Source organism: Amphiprion ocellaris, chromosome 7 (assembly GCF_022539595.1).
Source record: "Amphiprion ocellaris isolate individual 3 ecotype Okinawa chromosome 7, ASM2253959v1, whole genome shotgun sequence".
In the NCBI taxonomy this organism is placed as follows: domain Eukaryota; kingdom Metazoa; phylum Chordata; class Actinopteri; family Pomacentridae; genus Amphiprion; species Amphiprion ocellaris.
Window position 1 is genome coordinate 8,046,856 of NC_072772.1, and position 21,354 is coordinate 8,068,209.

Here is a 21,354-nt window from a genome sequence, read left to right on the forward strand (position 1 = left end):
GAGCTGGTGTTTATTGCGACGAAAAGTGTCTACTTTAGGCCATAAATTATGAGGCTTAAAGTCAACGACAATGAAGCACCGGTTGTATAAAGCCCCTCTAATTTACACACCCCACTTTTTGTCAATTATGCTCTTGTTCAGCATGTGCAGGCCAGAACGACCTCCAGAAATAAGATATAGCAGATGTGCCTTTTTAATCAGAGGTTTACAGTTTAGTCTGATGATTTTAAGTCTTGGACAAATTATCGTGATAGGAGGGCTTTAAAAAGTGTCTAATATAACAGCTCTTTTTGTTAGATATCAATAAATAACAAGGGTTTTGTTTATTTACTTTTATCGCTGAGACTTATTGTACAATTTGTACAAACTATAGATGTGTGACTAATTAAAGGAAAACATACTGTAAGGTGTATGAGGTTTTGGGCCATCATGTGACAACAGAACAGATTCAGTGGACCTTGGCATTGATTATACACGTTTCTGTGACTCTACTGGAGGGATTAAACACCATTCTTCCAAAACATTTACTTTATTTAGTGTTTTGATGATGGTGGTGGAGAACGCTAACACAGTCCAAAGTCCGTCAAAGGTGTTCAAGTGGGTTGAAATCTAGTTAGTGTAAAGGTCATAGCATGCGATATGCATGATTTTGATACTGTCAGACTATACAGTGATCCTCTGTGCTCTATGAGGGCCATTGTCATCTTGGAAGAGACCATTTCCATCAGGACAGAAATGTGTCATCATAGGATAAAGGCGCTCACCCACAACGACTTTGTATTGATTTGCAGTGATAACAGCCACCAGATCACAGTAGGAGTAATGGAGTTCAGTATTTTCCTTCAATTTCTCATCCATCTGTAGTACAGTCCATATACTATATGTTTTATGTTGGCGACTGAGTAGATCTAATTGTGTGCCCAATATTAATAGCAAGCACACAAGCTATGATACCACTGATAAGATCGACAATGATCAGAACTAGCATCACTTGCCAACAGTAAAGTGTACAGTATCTAAGTGTGTCACCTACTGATGGTTAATATTCAAAACTGCTCTGTAAAGCACAACACAGCGCTTTAATCTAGAGCAAGCAGCACACACAAAACACTAATGAAACAGTAATGTGTAATGTGTCTGTCTCTCAAATGGTTTGTATTCTGTCCTCGTTCTTCTACAAAGATTGTGTTCTATATTTTAAACTGTTTGTATCTCAGTCAGTATTTTGTAGTCTTGTAACAGCAGCAACAATACAAGTCTTGTTTTATATACAAGGTCAAAACAAAAACTTCTGGTTCTAATTTTTTAATTTCTTTGAGAGAAAAACTGATTCATTTAGGACCAAATAGTTGCTGGTTTGACCCCCAAGACTGAGAACCTGCACACAGAGAGAATGAGACGCAACTGCTCTTCCCTCCACAGCTGCAGTACTGATGATTAATTCATTGTTAGCGGTTAAAACAGTGTCATTGTTTAGCGGGTCCCACTAACAGAATGAGACAGTGGCAATAAAGGCTGTCTGTCAATGCAGCTTTTAATAAATATGAAAAGGTAAATGAAATAACATTTGAAAATGTGTTTCCATTCACACCTTTGTCTAATTACAAATTCCAAGAGTTATATTAGTGTTGAAATGGTTTGGTATCACTTCAGGTTTTTTTTTAGAAGGATTTCCTATATTAATCATGGAGTCATTTACATGTGGGGGTCACCGTGTAGAATATAGTATCTGTGTGAAACAGGCAGTTTTTGCTTCTTCTTCTTTGCCCTGTAGATAATGAGCATGTGTAAGAACATCCTGTATGTGAGAGCTTGTTTGCATGTCTGTATGTGTGTGTGAGCATTTATTTGTGGGTCTCTGTTTTCACGTGTGTGTGATAGTGAGGATGCGTGTTGACAGTGTGTCTGCCGACACACATTTCGTGTGTGTCTGTGTGTACTCTGCTGTGTTCCAGCTGTCTGAGTGGATAAGGCTCAGTGGGCGGATAAACACTGCAGTGAATGGCGCGCACGCGCACGCACACACACACACACACACACACACACACACACACACACACACACACACACACACACACACACACACACACACACACACACACACACACACACACACACACTCAGCATGGCATGGCTATGGGGACTGTGCTATAACAGGGAGTGTCTGTGAGCACTGAGAGGGGGACTGACAAAACCACAGATCACAGCTTTAGTGAGGTCTGCAATATAGAACAAGACACATTATACAACCCATTGGTATTAATGGGGAATTTACTCATCTGTAGTAGAAGGAAAATGATCCGAATGCTATTTTTCAGGATGTGTTTTTCATAAAAGATGCAATTCCCCATACTGTTTTCATAGTTCACTTATTATATTTTTAATTTAATTACTCAATATAACTCATTTAACATGTGTGGCATATTTTATAAAATAACAGAAGACAACAATCATTTGACAAACAGCACTTGGCAATTTTGTCCTGCTACAATAAACCGTGGCTTTTCTTTGCTTTACAATCAGTTGTGCTGCCTTTATGAACACCAAAATAAAAATATTTATTACTTTATATCATAAATTGTACAATTTATCTCTTAATCAGTAAGAATGAACCCAAATAACAACATTTCCAGGGAGCTGAGTGATGTTTCAAACAAAAAGTCTTGAATTCTCCATCTTGGTGTGAAACCAGTGATACTCAGCACATGAAGGTCCTAAAGAGCTGCTGGGGAAAAAAGATTTGGAGCACAGAGTTTAAATGCTGAAACAGGAAAACTCACAAAATGCTTCCAGTCACCCCTTTCTTTAAAATATCACAAGCTCATGACACAGACTTTCCTCTAAAAGCTGACTGGGAAACGATCACGCAATGCTTCCTCTATTCTGGGCATCACAGAACATTTCCTACTACAGAAGAGAACTTTTAATAATATACTCAGTAAACTGACTTTAAGATGTACAATAACATTGGACGAGTTCATTTAAACTCTAACATTTCATCTCAATTTAATTCTTTCTGCCCTCGGCACAACACTTGTTCTCCAATAAATACACTTTTAGTAAAATGACAGTAAGATATAACAAATGTCAAGCTTTTAATAACCCAGATGACAGTGCAGCTGTGGTAGAAACCTTGCCAAATGTGGTTTCAAGCTGTGTAAAATGTAAGACACTTAACTCAGTAACTGTCCTGTAGGTATGTTAACAAAACAACAGACACTGAAGGGACTTGAATCTTTCTGACACCCACTTTGAAAGTTTAGAGTCAACTTTTGGGCTAGTTAAACCTACCTATATGTAATCCTCTGGTCTGTCATTATTTTTTCTATCATAGTGGTTTATGGCTCATATTAAGAGTGCGAGAACAGCGCAGACACTCTCACTTAAAAGTTCTCCGTCAAGTCACAACCCCGACACTTTTCGAGTTCTCATAACACTTTCTAGCTGAGTGTCATGCAGGCAGAGAACACTTTGAGTACTTCACAATTCAAATCCAAACCATTTCAGGAAGCATCAGTGTAGACTATTAATGGTGCCCTGTGGAGTTTTAATGCTACGAGTGAATCCCTGTTTTGTTCTGTTTGTATTGTGACGTGATTTGCAGCCGCACCAATGGAGTCACACAAATCCACTCATGTACAAGTGGTGGTAATGCAACAAGCAACACAGTAAAGTAAAAGGCAGGGAATAAGAAACCTATTCACTACACGGATGCAAACAAAGCAGGATTTAAAAGACAAATCAGCTTTGCAAGTGTTTTGTGAGGAAAAAAAGGTGCATTCATCACCTTTATTAAATGTCAAGTGTGCAGACAGCTGTGTTTTGGTGAACTGAACATGAATGCAACTTTTGTTTGATCACCAGGAAACTGCACAGGCTGCCTTTAACTTCTATTAAGCTCCCTCATCGTGTGTAAGACCTCTGCCAGTTGTAAATGGCATGGATATTATGGGAACATGCTGGCACCCGTTTACAAGTACTGACGCTGCGGTGGCGGAAAACCCTCCCTATTGCCCCTCCGCCCAGCCCCCTCCTCCTCGCAGCGAGCTGCTTTGCTCTCTCCTCTGCATTGAAGAAGTCTGTGGTCGCCCTGAAGAATTCCAGCAGAGCTCTGTGGCTCCAGTTGGCCCCGTGGCTCTGCATCCCACTGTTTGGTGCTGCCACAGAACCAACTGCGCCCAATGCACCGGCACTCTCCTCAGACTGGGTGGAGAAACCACAGTGACCTCCACGGTCAGTTAGGAGGAGAAAAAAATGTGGGTTTGTCTCAAAGAGTTCCAACGGTATCGTGGACTGAGTGTCTCCACGGACAGGGTCATCCCGAGCACACACGCTCAAAACAGGAATCGCCACTTCGTCCACATCTCTTAAGGGTTCGTTGCGTTCCCAGTAAACATCCCAGGCACCTGCAGTGTTGCTGCTGCTCCCTGTAGGTGCTGCTGGTGTGGATCCCACATGTCCAGTCTGACAGAAAAGCGCTTCTTCCAGGCCTCGTAAAGAACAGCTGGAAAACAGGGTGTCTGTCTGCATGGTCTCACCCAGCACCGTCCTGTACCTTTGCAAACAGATAACACACAGACATGTAAACAGAGTCAACAAGTGAAAAACAGTTAATCAATTTTAAAGAGCTGCATGAGTCTCGTATTTCTTATTGGCCTTGATTTGAGAAACTTTACCTGGGTCACGATGTCTCTCAGAATCAATAGCTTGACAATAAGCGGGCCATCGGTTGCTACAGTAACTTGATTGTTTTCCTGATTCCCTCTGTGCTTTTCCAATAAATGGCTTGCAAGTGTTTGCTTCTGTTTGTCCTACAAACCCCTTTGTACAGTGTATCACTTTTGGCTTAAAAAAAAAAAAATCATAGTTTTAATATGGCATACTACATGCAGCAGCTTTATACAGCTGTGATTTCTCAATAATCTTTTTGGCACCATAATATATATATAGTCACCTGCAAACTGAAAAGAACAGACAGAACTGTTTAGTTCTTGTTGTATCCCCAAAATCTGCATACTCATCTAAAATAATGCACCTTGCTCCAAAACGATAGGATTTACATCTACAATAGGTATGTCTACATCCAGGAATCTACTGCAGGTCATTCACATTACAGTAACTTTTCAGGCTGCCAATTGCCATTAAAAGAAAAATCCACTGGGGGCGCTATGGAGCCGCGGACCCGGAAGGCAGCATAACGTGGATGCTCCGTGTAACCCGCATTTAAAACCTGTAATAACCCTACATTAGACGAGCCAACTGAATTGAGAAAATGTCCAAGACGACCACAATTAAGGACTGTGATGTGTTCACCCGAAAGCGCGGTTCCCAAAAGCCAGGTAAAGCTGATAGTTCACCACCGGATCCGCATGGGGAGAGGGCCGCTAGCCCTAGCAACACAACCGACCTCACGGCGGTACTAGTTGAACTTCAGCCACTCCGCTCCGAGTTCGGTGGATTTTGAACTAAACTGGACAGTATAAGTAGCCTCATGGGTGAAATGACTAAATCAGTGGCCACTTTGGAGAACAACATGGCAGAAGTGAAGCAAAATGTCGCCGCCAATGCTACACGACTGGAGGAAGCTGAGCACAGAATCATGTCAACAGGGGAACACCTAGAAAAGAGCACAGCGGATCTCAACAGGGCCATGAAGCGAATTGCCTACCTGGAGACCAAGACCGACGACCTGGAGAACCGGAGCCGAAGAAACAATCTACGTCTGTTAGGGGCTTTCGACCAAAGAGCACCAGGTGCTAGGTTGGTTCAAAGTTGAGAGCCAGTGCTTTTTTGGTTCAAATCTCGTGCCGCCCCAGAACGGGTTTGTGTTTCCATTCGGAAGGAGCAAAGTTGGAGCTGCGTCATTGCCCCACCACAAAACGTTTGTACGTCACTGCGTACGTAGCCGTTCAACAGCGTTCGCGCTGTACGGAAACCCACACAACAATGGAGGACTTCGTTGGAGTGGTGTACATGGCTTTGCTAGTGTGTCTCGCCATCGTTGAGCAGCAAAACCTTCTGTTAGGGGTTACCCATCGGCGTCGCCGTTCCAATGCCCGGCGATCACGTTTGAGGAGAAAGGTAATCATCAAAGACATTTGGATACTTAACAGTAAACGTGCTAGCGTTAGCTTAGCTACTTAGCTTCGACTACGCTTGCATTGATTACTTAGCGGTTAAACACGCGCAATAAGTTGATGATCATATCTATGTTTATCTTTGTAGATGTTTTTAGATGTCACCCCGCCCTCTGCCCGTGACATGCTCGGCTCTCAACTCTGGCCAAGTCTGGCCCAGCAACGAGTTGGTGCCCGAAAAAGCCCCAGTTTTTGGAGCCCGGAGCCGCAGCTCCGGTGGTGGAAAGACAGAAAACCGGCGCCAAGTCGGGCACCGGCTCCGACTCCGAACGGGCTCCACCCCGGTCGAAAGCCCCTATGTTTGGCCTCCGGAGGGCAAGCAGTCATTATCCGTTTTCTGAACTTCCAAGATCGGGAGTTTGTGTTTCGCTCCACAAAGCAGCGCAACATTACACACGATGGAAACAAGCTCTTTTTTGTGCAGGACTTATCAGCTGAGACCGTTCGGCAGAGATCCGAATTCAACAGTCAAAAAAGTGTTCGCCGAAAAAGGAATGTTCCGCGGGTTCCAGTACAACCCATGCAAGATGAGGATCCTCCACAATGGGAAAATTCAGCTGTTATCATCTCCAAAGGAAGCAGAGGAGTTCCATCGCAAGCACACCGGAGATAACTAACGGAATGCGGTGAGCTGTTCACTTTCTGGACCACACAACAAGCTGGCTTTAACCATTAAACACTCCGTAAATGTGTGGATATAAGATGAGCCAATAACTTGAGACTTTTTCAGTTATACATTTATCTTACTAATTCCGGGCAGCTATGTAATTTAATTTGTAAAAGGCATTCCTCTATAATGCTTTCATGAAGCCACTATAAACATTTAAGTTTTTCTTCCTCCTCTCTGCTTTTTGCACCAATATTATTCGTTTTTGTGAAAGCGTTATTTTTTCAAAGACATTTTGTGCGCCAGAATGGACACTATTAAGAGACACTGTTGCCAAATAACTTACTGGCTTATCTAACCTGTCTACTGTTTGTTTGGGTTCATAGAGTTTAAAACATGGTATTGCGTGGTTGACGGACACCACTGTTGCTTTTGAAGTCAGGTTCTTATAGTTCAACTACTGCCCTGTAGAGTGGATTAGTATAAGCCCCTGTTCACTGTTCTGAGTAAGGGTGGGGATTTGGAGTCTTATGGGCCAATTACAGGTTTATTTTTGTTTGTTGGTTTTTAAGAATTTCTATGTATTTTATCTTAATACAGCATCAGCAATGGGTCTTAGCACATTTACATCACAGAACAAAGCTACCACTTATGGAACAAGTAAATATGCAGAACATGTCTGATATAAAAATTACAAGTTGGAACGTCAGGGGAATCAGGAAATTGATAAAATTGAAGCAAGTTATAAACAGGATCAAACAGCTTAAATCCAAAATAATTTTTCTTCAGGAAACACATTTGACAATGTCTGATGTAAAACTTGTAAAGAACAGATGGCCTGGTTAAGTTGTACATGCATCATATAATAACTATGCCAGAGGGGTACTTATCCTGATCCACAGAACCGTACCGTTTCAAATGACTAAAACAATCCAAGATCCTGCTGGTTGATATGTAATCGCTCAGGGCAATATTCTCTCATTTGCAGTAAATTTAGTGAGCATATGTGGACCAAATGAAAATAACCCTAAATTTGAGATGGGAAGGGTTTAAAGCATACATTAGAGGTGAAATTCTCAGTTTCACAAGTACGAAGGCCAAAAAACAAAAGAAACGGATGGAAATTTTGGAAAAACAGATCAAACTTTTGGAACTAGACCTAACCACTGGCGATGACCAGTTAAAACAAAGTGAACTGTTACGTTTAAGAACTGAGTATAATAAATTATCCTCCGATGCGGCCGAGAGAAATCTGTTGTGGCTAAAGCAATCTTACTATGATCAGGGAGAAAAAGCTGGCAAGCTCCTGGCATGGAGAATTAAGAAAATGCAGAGTGACAGAGCGATTAACAATATAATTAACTCTGCAGGGAACTTAACAGTAGACCCATCTGAAATCAATGACAGCTTTAGAGAGTTTTATCAAAATTTATATAAGTCAGAATGCCCTCAAGTTTCAGAGGAACGGGAAACATTCTGAGACCAACTTAAATTCCCAACCCTAGCAGAAGATTCGAAAAAGGAATTAGACAGAGATTTAACTACTGAAGAAATATCACAGGCCATCAAAAATATTAACAGTGGTAAGGCCCCCCGGCTGGATGGATTCACAATTGAATGGCCATATTTATTTAATGTTCTGCCAAGATTCGGATTTGGAAACAACTTTCTTAAATGGATTCAGATTTTGTATACAGGACCCACAGCCAACCTAAACTTAGAGCAGAATGGTCAAATTTCTTTATTTTATGCAGCTCTATTGGCACATGATAAGGAAACCACCACTGACAAACTGGATGCATGGAGACCTGATCTTCAAGAGGATATACATGAAGTAGATTGGGAAAGTGCATGTTTAAAAGCCCAAACTCAATCAATCAACACAAGGATGGAACTCCTCCAATATAAATGGTTGATGAGAACTTACATAACTCCGATCAAACTGAATCGTTGCTCGCCCAATATTCCAGACACCTGCAGCAAATGCTTAGAAGAAAAGGGTACTCTGTTTCATTGTGTTTGGGGCTGTTCAAAATTACAGAAGTTCTGGAAATCAGTCCTACGAACTTTGTCTAAGATTGTTGGTGTGAGGGTGCCTCTTCACGCAAGGACGTGTGTGTTGGGTATATTTCCAGAGAACTGTATTTTCACTTCAAGTCAGTCAACAATCATCGATTTTGGACTCCTGCAGGCCAGGAGGCTGATATCTTTATACTGGAAGAAAATGGACATACCCTCAATACATATGTGGGTGAGGAAGATGGCATCTTGTGTTGTACTAGAACGACTTACTTATATTGTCAGAAGAAGAGGAGGGGACTTTGGGAAAATATGGTCACCTTTAACTGAGTTTCTCAGATGTTATGAAGCCAATTAATTTTGACAGTGGTGCTGAATTGTTGAGCTGTATGCTGTGTATTTATATTTATTTACTTATTTTATTTTTTTTAATTTCATTCTTTCACTCTTATTTATTTGGGGGGATCATGTTGCTCTTTGTCTGTTTTATGTTGAGTATATTGTTAAGTTTTTCATAATATAAAGCCCAATAAAGATATTGTTTAAAAAAAAAAAGAAAAATTCACTTTTGAACAATGGTATTTTTGTAGTTCTGACCACTGCTCCTATTAGCAAGCACTCATTAATTGCTAACATCTGGGAAGATGTCAGACAGAACAGGAAGCAGGAGCAATCAGAAGATCAGGCACATTTCAACAAGCTCTTTGGTTAACTTATTATCTTTGTGGTCTCATTTTGAACTACCCTTCTTGTTGTACTTGTGCACACAGGTTCAATGCAGGGCAGGATTGTACTTGATATTTCAGGCGCAGTCAGTGTTTTGCCCTTAAAAGTTGCTGCTTCTGTACTCCCGGATTTTATACATTTTTCAGGGGCCCTCAATGCTTTCCTGTCTGACCAAAACTTTACTTTAGATTTACACTTTGCCTGCAGCTCCTGCTCTTTTTGTCTTTGGGTTTAGGATGTTATTTTAGTGAGTTAAGAACTTGTGGCTGAAAACAAGCCCCACAATCTAGAATTATCATTACTATTTTGCCCATCATTGTCAATTAGTAGTTGATTCATGTCAGAATGCTTTCTCCTGGCTTTTTCTTCCTCCCTTAGTACCTGCTGAGACAAATCTTCTGGTACAGCACCAACGCCCACTGCAGAGGCCAACACAGTCCATTCTCAAACCAGCTCTGGCAGCGGAACACTGGTGACAGGCAGACGGCCGCCGTCACGTAGCTCGATGATCCACACTCCCCCAGGTAAGACAGGAGTAGGCCCGACCCGGAGCTCTCGCTCACAGCATACAGTCTTCCTGCCGGCTGTCGGTAGCGAATGTAGCGCACGGCCTCACGTAGATCTGCAGGGTCACCAAACTGTTGCAGTTTGAGGGTGGTGAGCGGGGTGCCGTTGTGGCTACGGCGGTTAAAAACTGCTGGGAGGTAGCCATGGGACAGGGCCATCTCACACAACTGTAGAGAAAGGAGGCAGAAACAAACAATAAAACAATGTCCATCTCGCTCCAAAATGTTAAAAATGTGAGGACATGAAATAATGTAAGGTTAACATAAAATATAGTTCACATATGTACTGACATAAACAATCGTCTTTTATTGCCCACATGGTTGAATTAATGTAACCATGTCTCTTGGTTGAACAGAATTAAACAATGCCTCTTTTTAGAACATAGTTTCCAGTTTATTCCACTAAATGTCTTTACAGTTGTAACACCTGAACTTTCATGGCACAACTTTTTATTGTACGGAAAACGAAATAACCTTTTTCTGGGGGAAGTGCGAGCACAGTAAAACTCAGGAATTAAGTGTTGCTCCCATCTACTCAGCTGTTTATGCTTAAAGTGCACACAGTCATACTGCAGAACAGAACTCCTATATTGTATGCTGCTTTTTCTCTTCAGTTTTACATAGAAACAAACAGCTGAAGAACTGGATCTTGTGAGCTATGCTTCTGTGTCTTCACAAAGTAGCATAAATTTAAAAAAAAAACATTAATGGCAAAGCACAGGCAAATAAATATTCTCTTTGTGACTATCATAATCTAATTCTCAATTTAAAAATGTCTACTTGCTTGTATTTCACAGGAATATTGGTGTATGAGAGGTTCATTACATGCCACCTCGACTTCAGCTAGGGAATATCAAAGCATGAGAGGCAGTTGTCAGACCCTGTAGAGGCCTTGGTGAAGGCCCACATTATGCACAATCTCAGTTAAATGATGTCTATGCAACCCACAGGTAGCTGTCATGCTCACAACACCTAAAAGTCAAACAGTGCATTAAAACAGCAGCCCCTCTTATTCTCTATGTACATTTCCAATTTTATCATCGTTAGCTTGGTGAGGCTAGTTGTTAATGTTGAAAAATATCCTCAGCTATATGACCCACAATCCATTTATTGCAAAGACAATGGGAAACAAAGATATCGGCTGGTGAGCCATAGCTCTTGAAATGGGCTCATTAGGTAAGAAATTAAGTTTAAGTGGAAAGTTTCCACAATTTTTAAGCAAATGACTGCACATTGTTAAAAACACTTCAGCAACAATTTTTTGTCCTGTTGACACATTGCAGGACATTGTTTCCTATTGGTTGGGCAGCACTAGACACATGTTACATGATGTGTTGCTGTATGTTCTCAGCTAAAGTCTGTACTATGTAGCTGTTGCTGAACCAGGCTGGAAGCAGAAATGGCACAAGAGAGCTCAGAGGGTTTGAATCTGGAAACCTGTGAGCTCATGTCACTGGCAGGAAGTCTTTTTTTGTTTTAGTCAGTACACTGAAGATAAAAAAAATCACAACTCATTGCATTTTTAAATTAGCTGTTATTATTTACTTTGAAATGAATGTAACCATAAAAAGTTTTAAGGTGTAGCATGATTAATGCTAAATGACAGCATCAAAGAAGAAAATGCTATACAACTGCATTGGATGTAATGATTTTCCATGTTTTGTTAACATGAAACTTTAAACCTAAATGTTTACATCTTTTGGATCATGGTAAATAAAATGAAAATACTTATTTTAGTTATTCAGCACTTACAATGGTTTTTACTATAGTTTAAATGCTGTGAGAGGCTTAGGAGAATGATATCTTCTCAGACTTGAACAACACAGTTTAGTAATAAAGAGGCAGGTTTTACTGAACATATATCTTTCTAATCTGTAAAGTTCTCCTCTGGTCACCAAAAAGCTTTTTAAAAATATCTTTTAAACGAGGCTCAAGCAGAGATGTTTTGTCACTGACTTTTTTTTCTTTTTTTTTTTTTTTTTTTTTTTTTTTAAGCTGTTAGGGCTTTCAAAGAGCTTGCTTCCAAATCTAACGGTTCTGCTGGTTGGCGTTCTCTACAGGAAACTGCCTTCACCAGTCGTCTATCTTCTTACGTCTCTATGATAGTCCAATAGTACTAGAGATGGTAACCTAAATAATAAATAATTACATAACTTCCAAATAGCTAAGCAAAAAAACAAAATACAGCAAAAATAGTAAGTCTATGCCCACACTCATATCTAACTGGAAGAAACATTCTATAACTTAGCTTCCAGAAAAACTGCGAAGTTTAGACTCAGAGCAGAACAGAAATGACAAGAAAATTTCTAAATTACATGGAAAGCTCTCCCTGCAGAGAGGGAATGAAAATGAGAGATTGTCCCAGTTCTGAATGTTACCATTAGAATAAATTACCCATATTACAGTGTCTGGAAACACAAGGAGAACATTTGTCTTTCCTCGAAATCTGCACCGTCACAAGTGGTTGATCTTAAAACACAAGAAGCCGAAAAAGCGAATTTATATTTCTGTCATAGAAAAAAAAAGTCTGTGTCCATATAGCTATAGTAGGGCTGTGATATATCCAGTGCAAATACATTGTCACATTTGAAATGAGTTACATTTTGCTTTGAACCTGAAGAAATCCCAGTGGAGTGCAGGAAGAGTGGTGGAATTGCTGCATTAAATATTTACCAGCTGAGAAAAGACTGCAGTAGCATTTTTGCCACTTTCTGGTTGTCTGTATGAAAAGAGAATTTACTCTGCCAGATACATGACCAGACAGCATCAGGGGAAGTGCTGAGCTGAGCTAATATACCAGAACATTGTTCATTTATTCATTCATTAGCCTCTTCCTTCAAACGTTTTGAATCATTGTTATTCAAGAGGAGCACAGGAGAGGAAGGAATATTTTCATATGAGTATGAATCACTGCAGAGTTCAGTTTAATTCCCAGAGATATTGAGATGAAAGATTAGATTTTTTACAGTTTCAACTGCATATGAGAGCTGGGGCTGAGTGATGAGTCTTTTGACTGAGATTAAATTAGGTGATCAGGTGATTCATGATTATATCTGCCTACTCAGTATTAATATAGTCACTGTAAACTTACATCTGACTGCAATAAATCCCCAAAACGTGAGGAGGATGGCAAAGTTACACTTGTAAATTCAAAGATACTACAAAGCCCATGTTATATAAGTTGTCACCAAAAGCTGCTTTTTGTTTGGAAGAGAAACAATTGCTCATTTTTTTGCAGTCAGTTTCTCTATGCACAGACACATGCAGCCTGCTCCCGACCATTTCCACTGGGAGGTTTTTGTTCAATGGTTTTAATGGAAAACAAAGAAAAGAAATCCAGTAATTTGACCCTTGTTCTACGTCTATTTTGCATGCACCAAGTTTGTGGTGATATATTACGTTGACGGTATGTGTTTGGTTTTGTTAGAGATGTCACTTCAATTACAGATACAGTAAAAACGAACAGCAGTCACGGCAGCAGTTTTCTGCCAGAGCTGATAAAGTGTCAGCTCAGTGATAGATTCCTTCAGTAGGGCCTGCATACGCTGGACAACACTCTCTGTACTTGCACAACAACAAAGACTTTAATATGAGAGGCCTTCTCAAGTTCAAAAATATTCCTTTCACATCAAATTGAAAGTGAATTATTTCTGAGACTTCTCATAGTTGTAAAATACGGGAACTTCATTTGGAAACAATGCCACAAATCAAGTTCAATTAAGGATGTTAATTGATTAAAAGCCTTTTAGAGGCAACAAAGCATCTCCCTTCAAGCTCTGCTCTCTATTCAGGTCAGTAACTTGCCTAAACACTCTTCAACTGGCCTCTAATACATGTTCGGGGAATTAATGATCATTTTAGACAAAAGAAACTAAATGTGAAATGTTTTAATGTTTAAATGCAACTTGTAACATGATGCTATGGCACTTTGTCTACTCATGTTGCTCTCTGGTAATAAGTTCAGTGCTCTGCAGATGAAGTGAAGTGAAGCAAGAAAACACTCCAGCCAACAATAAAGATCCAGACTACAAGTTACTGCACTTGTTATGTAATAAATCTCATTGCTGCCATCTTCATACAGTTAATTGGTTGGCAGTATGTCCCCCAAACATAGTGAGCTGAACAAAAGCAAAGACTTCTGCTTTAATCTTTTGGATTACAGCAGACAAACAGCAGACAAAGAAAAACCTGTGTTTTTTCCTCCCATCCAGCATTCAAGAGTGACGAGTTAAAAAAAATTCTGATGGCACAGTGTTGTAAAGTCTTACAAAGACTGACAAAAACATGGACTTTTCCAATCAGTGGATTCTTCTGGTTCAGAGTGTTGAGCATTGCAGACGGGCATTCAAAGGGGAGAATCTATGAATAATTTAATGTAAGGCAACATTTAAAAAAAAGAAAAATATCAAGAACTGAAATGCAACTATTTTTGCGCTAGACTCTGTTTCACAAGCCTCCCTGAAATGGATTTTGACCAGGAGGGCTTGTTGTGTGGGTCTTAAAACACAATGCAGGGATTTTCTGTCCATATTCTTCGGTAGATTTGTATTTACTGTGCTGCTTAGTAAAATGTCATCTTAGCAAAGAAAAAACAGTATCTCTCCTAGTGTGGTGTTGGTGTAGATTGCTTATTCCAGAAAAAAACTACATTCTCATGTAGCTGGACTGAATTCTCATTTTGAAATGTATTTTCTCTCCGAATGGGTGAGACGAAGACGTAGGAAACATTACCAATTTGAAAGGGGTACAAATTCCACACTAGGTAATGGGGTTGGCAGCTAGTCTAACTCACTGAATGTAGACTGAGGGTATAAGCCTGCCATTGGCCGCTAATTTCAGACAACTTTCTCCTGTCCTTCTGCTATCTGCATTTAACGTTTTCCAAAATCACTACAGAAAACAACAAGCACCTCCAAGTAGCAACCTTATTTGAACTGGAAGTTTTGCAGATGATTTGTATCATGCAATAAGGCAGCCCAGCTAGTTTTCAGTGAATTATGTATTTGAATGACAGCGCTCACCAAAGCAATTCCACTTGACACTATTCTGAGAGAACATCAAAGCTGCATCTTTTGTTTAGCGCCACTCATGATGATTATGGTTGTTTTAAGAATTTTTTTTTTTTTTTTTTTTTTTAAAAAGCCAGAGATTTCCTGTTCAATAGCAGAATGTTGGCATGATGCAGCCAGACCGTCACGTTCTACAGAATGGTCTGGCAAAGAAGGATTATTCCGCAACTTAGTCTGACTCACTGGCTGTAGACTGTGGGTATAAGCCTGCCATGAGTCATGTATTTCCAGCATCTTTCTTTTCCCCTTTATGCTATCTGCGTGCTGCAGTTTTTAAAATCCTCTTTACTACCAAAAACAACAACCTCCGAGTATCAACCTACCATACTAAAAGTTTCAAGTTTTACTGAGAATCTGGATCATGCAGTAAGCCAGCTATGCTGATGTTTCATGATTAATTATCCATTTCAGCGGCAGTGCTCACTTTCCTATGTGCAAATGTTCCAGGAACACTGGATTACTGTCAGTTTCTGCAGAAACACTGCCGCTACTTCCTTGGTTCTGCTTAAGTCAACTGTGATTGGATTGAAGAAATACAAACAAACCTGAGCATTTTTTCTATTATAGCAGAATGGTAATGAGGTGCAGCCAGACCATTCTACACAGCACAATGTCAACACTAGAGAAATGTCTGTATGTGCTAGATTTGTCTGCAACACGACTTTCACCTAGGTGAGAAGTTAATGCTGTGTGGGACAGTTATTCTTAGACTCGAGTTTTGTTTTCGTTTACTGTTTACTATTGTTTTACTGGCCATTTGGTTAGGTTTAGGCACTGAAACTACATCACTAGTTTTAAGAAAATATCACAGTTTGGGTTAAAATGTGACCCTTTCACAACATGTTTGAAGCCTGCCCTCCATTTTAAGTGCAGATTGGTTGTAGAGGAACGTAATTTTCAGGAGATAGGGCTGCACATTCCCAGTAAGTAGGACAAGGCCCTGAATTTTGTTAAAGTGTGTGTGTTTGAGAGGCTATTTGCATATTCCTGAATGTCTGGGGAAAATTTCTTCTGTATCCCCTGTGTTCAATCCCCACACTCTCACCAGATTTTGAATGGTGCTGCAGTATAATTATGGGCTTCATTTCTGACCCTGTTCATCCAATATGTATGTAAACATCCTCAAGCTAAAACTGAAAATCTAGTGTTTGCGCACACAGTCATCGTTACATTTTAATGCTACAAGCCAGTTACGAAAAATGTCGTGACCGTCTCTGTACTAAAACCTTATTCTGTGTGAGTTGTTTGGCCATAATGTGTCAACACCAAACTGTAAAATTTGCAAAGAGATGAAGGTGTGGAAAACACAGATTTAATGTCCCGTTTGCTTGTTTCCAAGTGAAAAAACATGATCATGAGCTTTATAACAATAAGTCATATGTGTTATGCTGCTAGATTTATCTATGATAAAGACTTTTCCAAGCCTGGAAATACTGAGGTTTTTCTGCCACTCTAACATCGCTCATTTATATAATTACAACAGCTAATGGCCAAATTTTCCCACTTCTACGGTACGAGCGCTGAGCTCTTATTCTATCCCACGAGGAATCTGTAAAATCTGAGCAGTCAGAGAGTAAAAGGAATGGACTGAAAAACAATTATTTAAGTGTCGAAGGGTAAATTACACATAATGACCACATTATATCATACTCCACATATTTAAGGAATGAAAAATAGGTGTTTCTTCAGCATACTGAACAAAACACTGAATTTGGTGTAACTAGGTCATGAAATTATAGTAAAGCTGCTCACAAATCATCAGCTCTGTGAGGAAAATGTGATTTGTGTTAATTATATGAGGCGGCAGCAACAGCTGGATGTCTCCTTACAGGAATATTTATAGCTTTTGAAAATATAGCTCTGAAAAAGTGAATAGGGGGCTCATTGCCACATGCCTTTGCACACCTTCATTAAATGAAAAAAGCCTCTTTGTGTGACCTCTTTGATATTGGGGATAAAAATGGATTACAAACTGTGTCTGATGACAGCTAAGATCAGCAGATATATAGTAATTAGGTCAGGGAGGAGTAGCTGTCTATGTGAGGTTTGATATTTTGGGAAGAACATGTTCCTTTTTTTATGCTAAAAGTAATAAGACGGCTGATGCTCCTCATGGATTCAAATATGAAGCTACTGCAGCAGCTGGTTAGCTTAGCCTGGCACAAAAACCAACACACTGATTTTACAGGCGGGTGTGTGGCAGGATATTTCTTTGTCAAGCAAAGTAAGTAAACATGTCACTGCTCCAGGCTAAGAAGCAAACCCCAATATGGCATTTTTTGCATTTCAGCCTTGGAACAGCTTTAAGAACAAGATCCTTGTTAATAAATAGATGGATTTTGTGACCACTTAAAGCCACTAGCAGGTTACTTTGTGAATGAAGCTTTTATCTCATTGGGTTTATGTGCTGGCATCCAGCGAACCTTAACCATATGGCTTCCAGTTATTTTTCCAGTTTTTCTTTGTTGGCTCATGTTAAATATTTTATTGCCTCAAGTATGCTTCTTGTTCTTTCTTGATGAAACCGATTTAGATGCACCTCTTTTACATGCTGCTTCATATTTACCCCACAGGTATGAAAATGCTATCAATCTTTTCATCAAAATCTCAGTAAGAAAGCCAATAAACATATTTCTGTAAATGTTAAGCTACTGCTTTTAAGGCAATAAAAAGAATGATATATTGTTGAGATGAACACAGAAGCAAAAACAACAAGACAGAGAGAACTGAAAAAATGAATGAATTCATGAATGAATATGATGATCTTTTACGTTTTAGGATGAACACATTTCAAACTCTGACCTGGATATGAAGCCATAGAACAGAATGTATAAGATGCATGTGAATGCAGATTAATCCTGCCAGACTGAGTGACACAAAGGAGCATAAGGCAAAACTGAGAGTAAAAATATGAATAATTTAAGAGGAGGAGGCTCATTCATAAATTCATACATTCCTGAAATGGGCTCTGCTAAAGAGACGGCGACAGGCATCACAAACCCACAGACTCCAGAAAGAATCTCCATCTTTCTTTCTGTTTCTTTTCTGTCACACAGATACAGATACTGTGTGTATGCCCACGCAAACACAAGCTCTATTTATCTCGCGCACACACTGTAACTGGTTTATGCATATTGAGCCTCACCAGTGACAGAAGCAATCTTAATTGGTGTATATCCCTTGTGGTGCCTCCGCTTTCAGCCCTCCCAAGCATAACTGGCTGACAAATACTCTATTCTGATGGCTGCTATTAAAAAAAACTGATACAGATCTGTCTGAATCTGACAGTTACCTTCTTCTCTCCATCATTTTGCTTTTCCCCTTAGGTAAAGCTCTAAGCCACTATATATGTCTGTTGTTTCAAAACTCTCTCTTCTTTCCATTTCCTCTCGTCTGTCATCCTCTATCCTTCACGAGGAAGTTATTCACTCTAGTTTAATGTCAGACACATTTGATTTTGTTCGAGTGTTCTTGCAGAGATGTTACTTCTGACACGGGGCTGACAGTAAGCCTGTGACGGATTCACACACAGAGCTAACGGTATGAAATGAAGCATGATGCCAGGTGCCCAGAATGGTGAAAGAGTCAACAGGCATTCATGCGGAGCAGCGCTGCACTTCCTCGGGCTTCACAAGTCAAGCGATGCTTTGTAATCCCTCACTCAATTACCTCAATCAGTGTATTGAAAGCGCAGTTGAAAGACTGGCGCTGCCTCTGCATCTGCTCTTTTTTTCACTTTTGACTGAGCTTGCCATGGCTCAACTTCAAATGGATGCCTTTGCCCATTGGCCACTGTTGATTTACACTGGCATCTTCCCTCATCATCTTTACACTATTGAGGCACTTCTCTTTTGATTTGTTGAAATATTTTAAGCATTTGTCTGTACAAGCATTAGATCTATATCTTATATATTCCTGGTTTTATTCTCTAAGATTGGGCATGGTTTGTTGCTGTTTATTAATACGGATTTGTGACAGCAGGTTGGAATTCCATGCAGCTGATGTAATTTTCATCATGTTGTAACATATGGAGGCAGAGCAGCTTCAAAGTTTGCCACAACTTCAGATGCATCAGTTGAGGGCATCCTGACCTGTTGGTGAAACGGATGCAAATATCTGTAACTCTGTTTGGATTCAGATGAAATATGATGCTTTAAGTGTCTGCAGACAGAATGGAAACTACTATAGCAATATTTTAGAGGTAGTCAAGTGTGCAGAATATTTTTGTCTTTGGCATTATTAAAAATGAGGTGCCCTCCTTTGTTAATTTTTATGAAAATAATCTTTTATGTGACCTGCAGCAGCTTGTTCCTGAAGAAAGTCTATTTGCATACCTTTGTCTCTAATTTTCTCCAGCAAAGTCTCTTTAAAAAGCCAAAAACAAACAAACAAACAAACAACAAACAAAAAAACGCACGGATTACCTTCAACACATTTCTAGTGATTTTCCCAAAAGAATTTGGGATGATGAGCAGAACCGGGCTGGTTGAGTGACTAGAAGTCCTGCGTCTTTTCTGGTAGGACGGCACTGCCCAGTCCAAGGCCACCAGCCCATCATCGCTCAGCTGCAGGTTGTCCCGCACAAACTGGACCGGGCTTTCATACGGCCAGCACGCTTCGTACACGCTCTGCAGGAAGGCGCTGGCCCGCCATGTCCGGCCGACACACGGGGAGTAATTACTGAAAGTCCGGCAGTGTTTCAGGAGGTAGTTGGCCAGCGCGGATGGTTTGCATATGAGCCCCGCGGTGCGTGTTTTCTCCCCGGTCACAGCCTCCACACAGGCCGGCTGCCCACCGTCGCTCCCATGCCGGTCCGAGACGCACCTCCCGGTCTTTTCCTTCGCTACTTGCTGTGAAAAGCCCAGTCCTTGAAGCACAGCATCCCGCTGGCGCTCGGCGCTGAAATATGTGTAACCTGGCCAGATTAGGACCACCAGGATCACAACGCACAGAGCCACAAGCCATTCCAGCATTGGCACGGTTGAAGGGGAGCAAAATGAGCACGAACACTTTCCAGAATCTATTCCGGAATTAAAGTTAAAAAATGCACCTTTACATCATGGGAGCTAGTCCATGAAAACATATTCAGCCCTTAGAATTGGCTATTTTTTTTTAATCTAAATTGATGCTCAGCTCGTCAGCGAAGCTTGGCGCTTCCCTTCGGTGCCAAAGCGCACCAGTCCCCGGTCATTGGAGGCGTGCGGTCTCCGTTACGCAGCGTTTCTGTCGTTCCAGCTCTCTCCAAATCCAACTTTCATTTCTGTCTATATTCTATAATAAACGAGGTGACTCCATTCACGATTCACGCTTTCAGTGGTCGCCCATAAGGACTGCGCTTGACCGGTGCTTCCATCCAACAGCTGGGAGCGCGAGATATGTCTGTGAGCGACGTGCAGCAAATGCTGGAAACGCCTCCTATCATGTCCAACCCCTCAGAGTGAGCAGGTACTCCGCACACTTGATGATCTGTTATTAGTCTTCCCATTAAATTACTTCCAGTAACCCAGAGCAAGGATGTCCAGTACAGCCGGAGCGTTTTTACACCGTCTTTTTAGCTCACTCAACGAAAAAGGACGAAAAGAAGAAAATACTCCCGCCCCCTGGGTCTTTATACCACACACACGCACAACACGTAGGAGACAGACCAGAAGTGTGCTCATTATCAGATGTGGCAGAATTTCTTCGGAATGAATTTGGCACAATTTGCCCACTGTGACCTTGCACACAGAGAGACACAGACACAGAGGACAAAAACTGAATAAAGCCTGATGTGTAAATAGTTACCCACTATTTAACCCACCAGTGAAGGAGCCATGCAACCTGTTGAGCAGGTTTCTGTTACGCAACAATTCAATCAGTTTGTGCTGAGCGTCTCCGTTTTGTTACTTTTTGTTGAAATAAAAGGTGAAAGTAGGCCAACATTCTTTGGGCAGGCAGATTCTGGTGCACAGTGCTTCAGACATTCAGCTAGATTCAGCCATAATAACATTTATGTCATGTGATAACCTCCAGTCTGCTGTTTTTGCTTCCACTATGAAATTCAAACAGCTGCTTAAACGGACTAATGATCAATGACTGCAGCAAAGAACAAGGAAGATGAAAAAAAAATAGATCAGTATCGTCAAAGAATCTTGAGCACAATCCTAAAATGATATTTTCCTCACTTGTAATTGCATTATTGGTAAGCTTCACTTTCTGAGACACAGCAATCTATCGCGAGTTAAACCCAA

The 21,354-nt window shown here is 40.5% G+C and overlaps 1 protein-coding gene across 1 annotated transcript; it reads right to left on the reverse strand.

Annotated features, from left to right (window-relative positions):
• Positions 1–1,513: 1,513 nt before the first annotated feature.
• Positions 1,514–20,670, reverse strand: abhd15a (abhydrolase domain containing 15a). Its single transcript, XM_023290794.3, has 3 exons — positions 19,549–20,670; positions 9,871–10,223; positions 1,514–4,555 (listed from the first exon to the last, which is right to left on the reverse strand). The coding sequence occupies exons 1-3, from the start codon at positions 20,095–20,097 to the stop codon at positions 3,904–3,906; spliced, it is 1,554 nt and encodes a 517-aa protein (XP_023146562.1). The 5' UTR covers positions 20,098–20,670; the 3' UTR covers positions 1,514–3,903.
• Positions 20,671–21,354: the final 684 nt, after the last annotated feature.

Excerpts from the sequence above, each read along its gene's own strand:
- abhd15a (XM_023290794.3), bottom strand. The coding sequence starts at position 20,097 with ATGCTGGAATGGCTTGTGGCTCTGTGCGTTGTGATCCTGGTGGTCCTA. Across the intron at positions 10,224-19,548 it reads TCACTAGAAATGTGTTGAAG|TTGTGTGAGATGGCCCTGTC; the intron begins GTAATCCGTGCG and ends CTTTCTCTACAG. Across the intron at positions 4,556-9,870 it reads CAGAAGATTTGTCTCAGCAG|GTACAGGACGGTGCTGGGTG; the intron begins GTACTAAGGGAG and ends CTGTTTGCAAAG.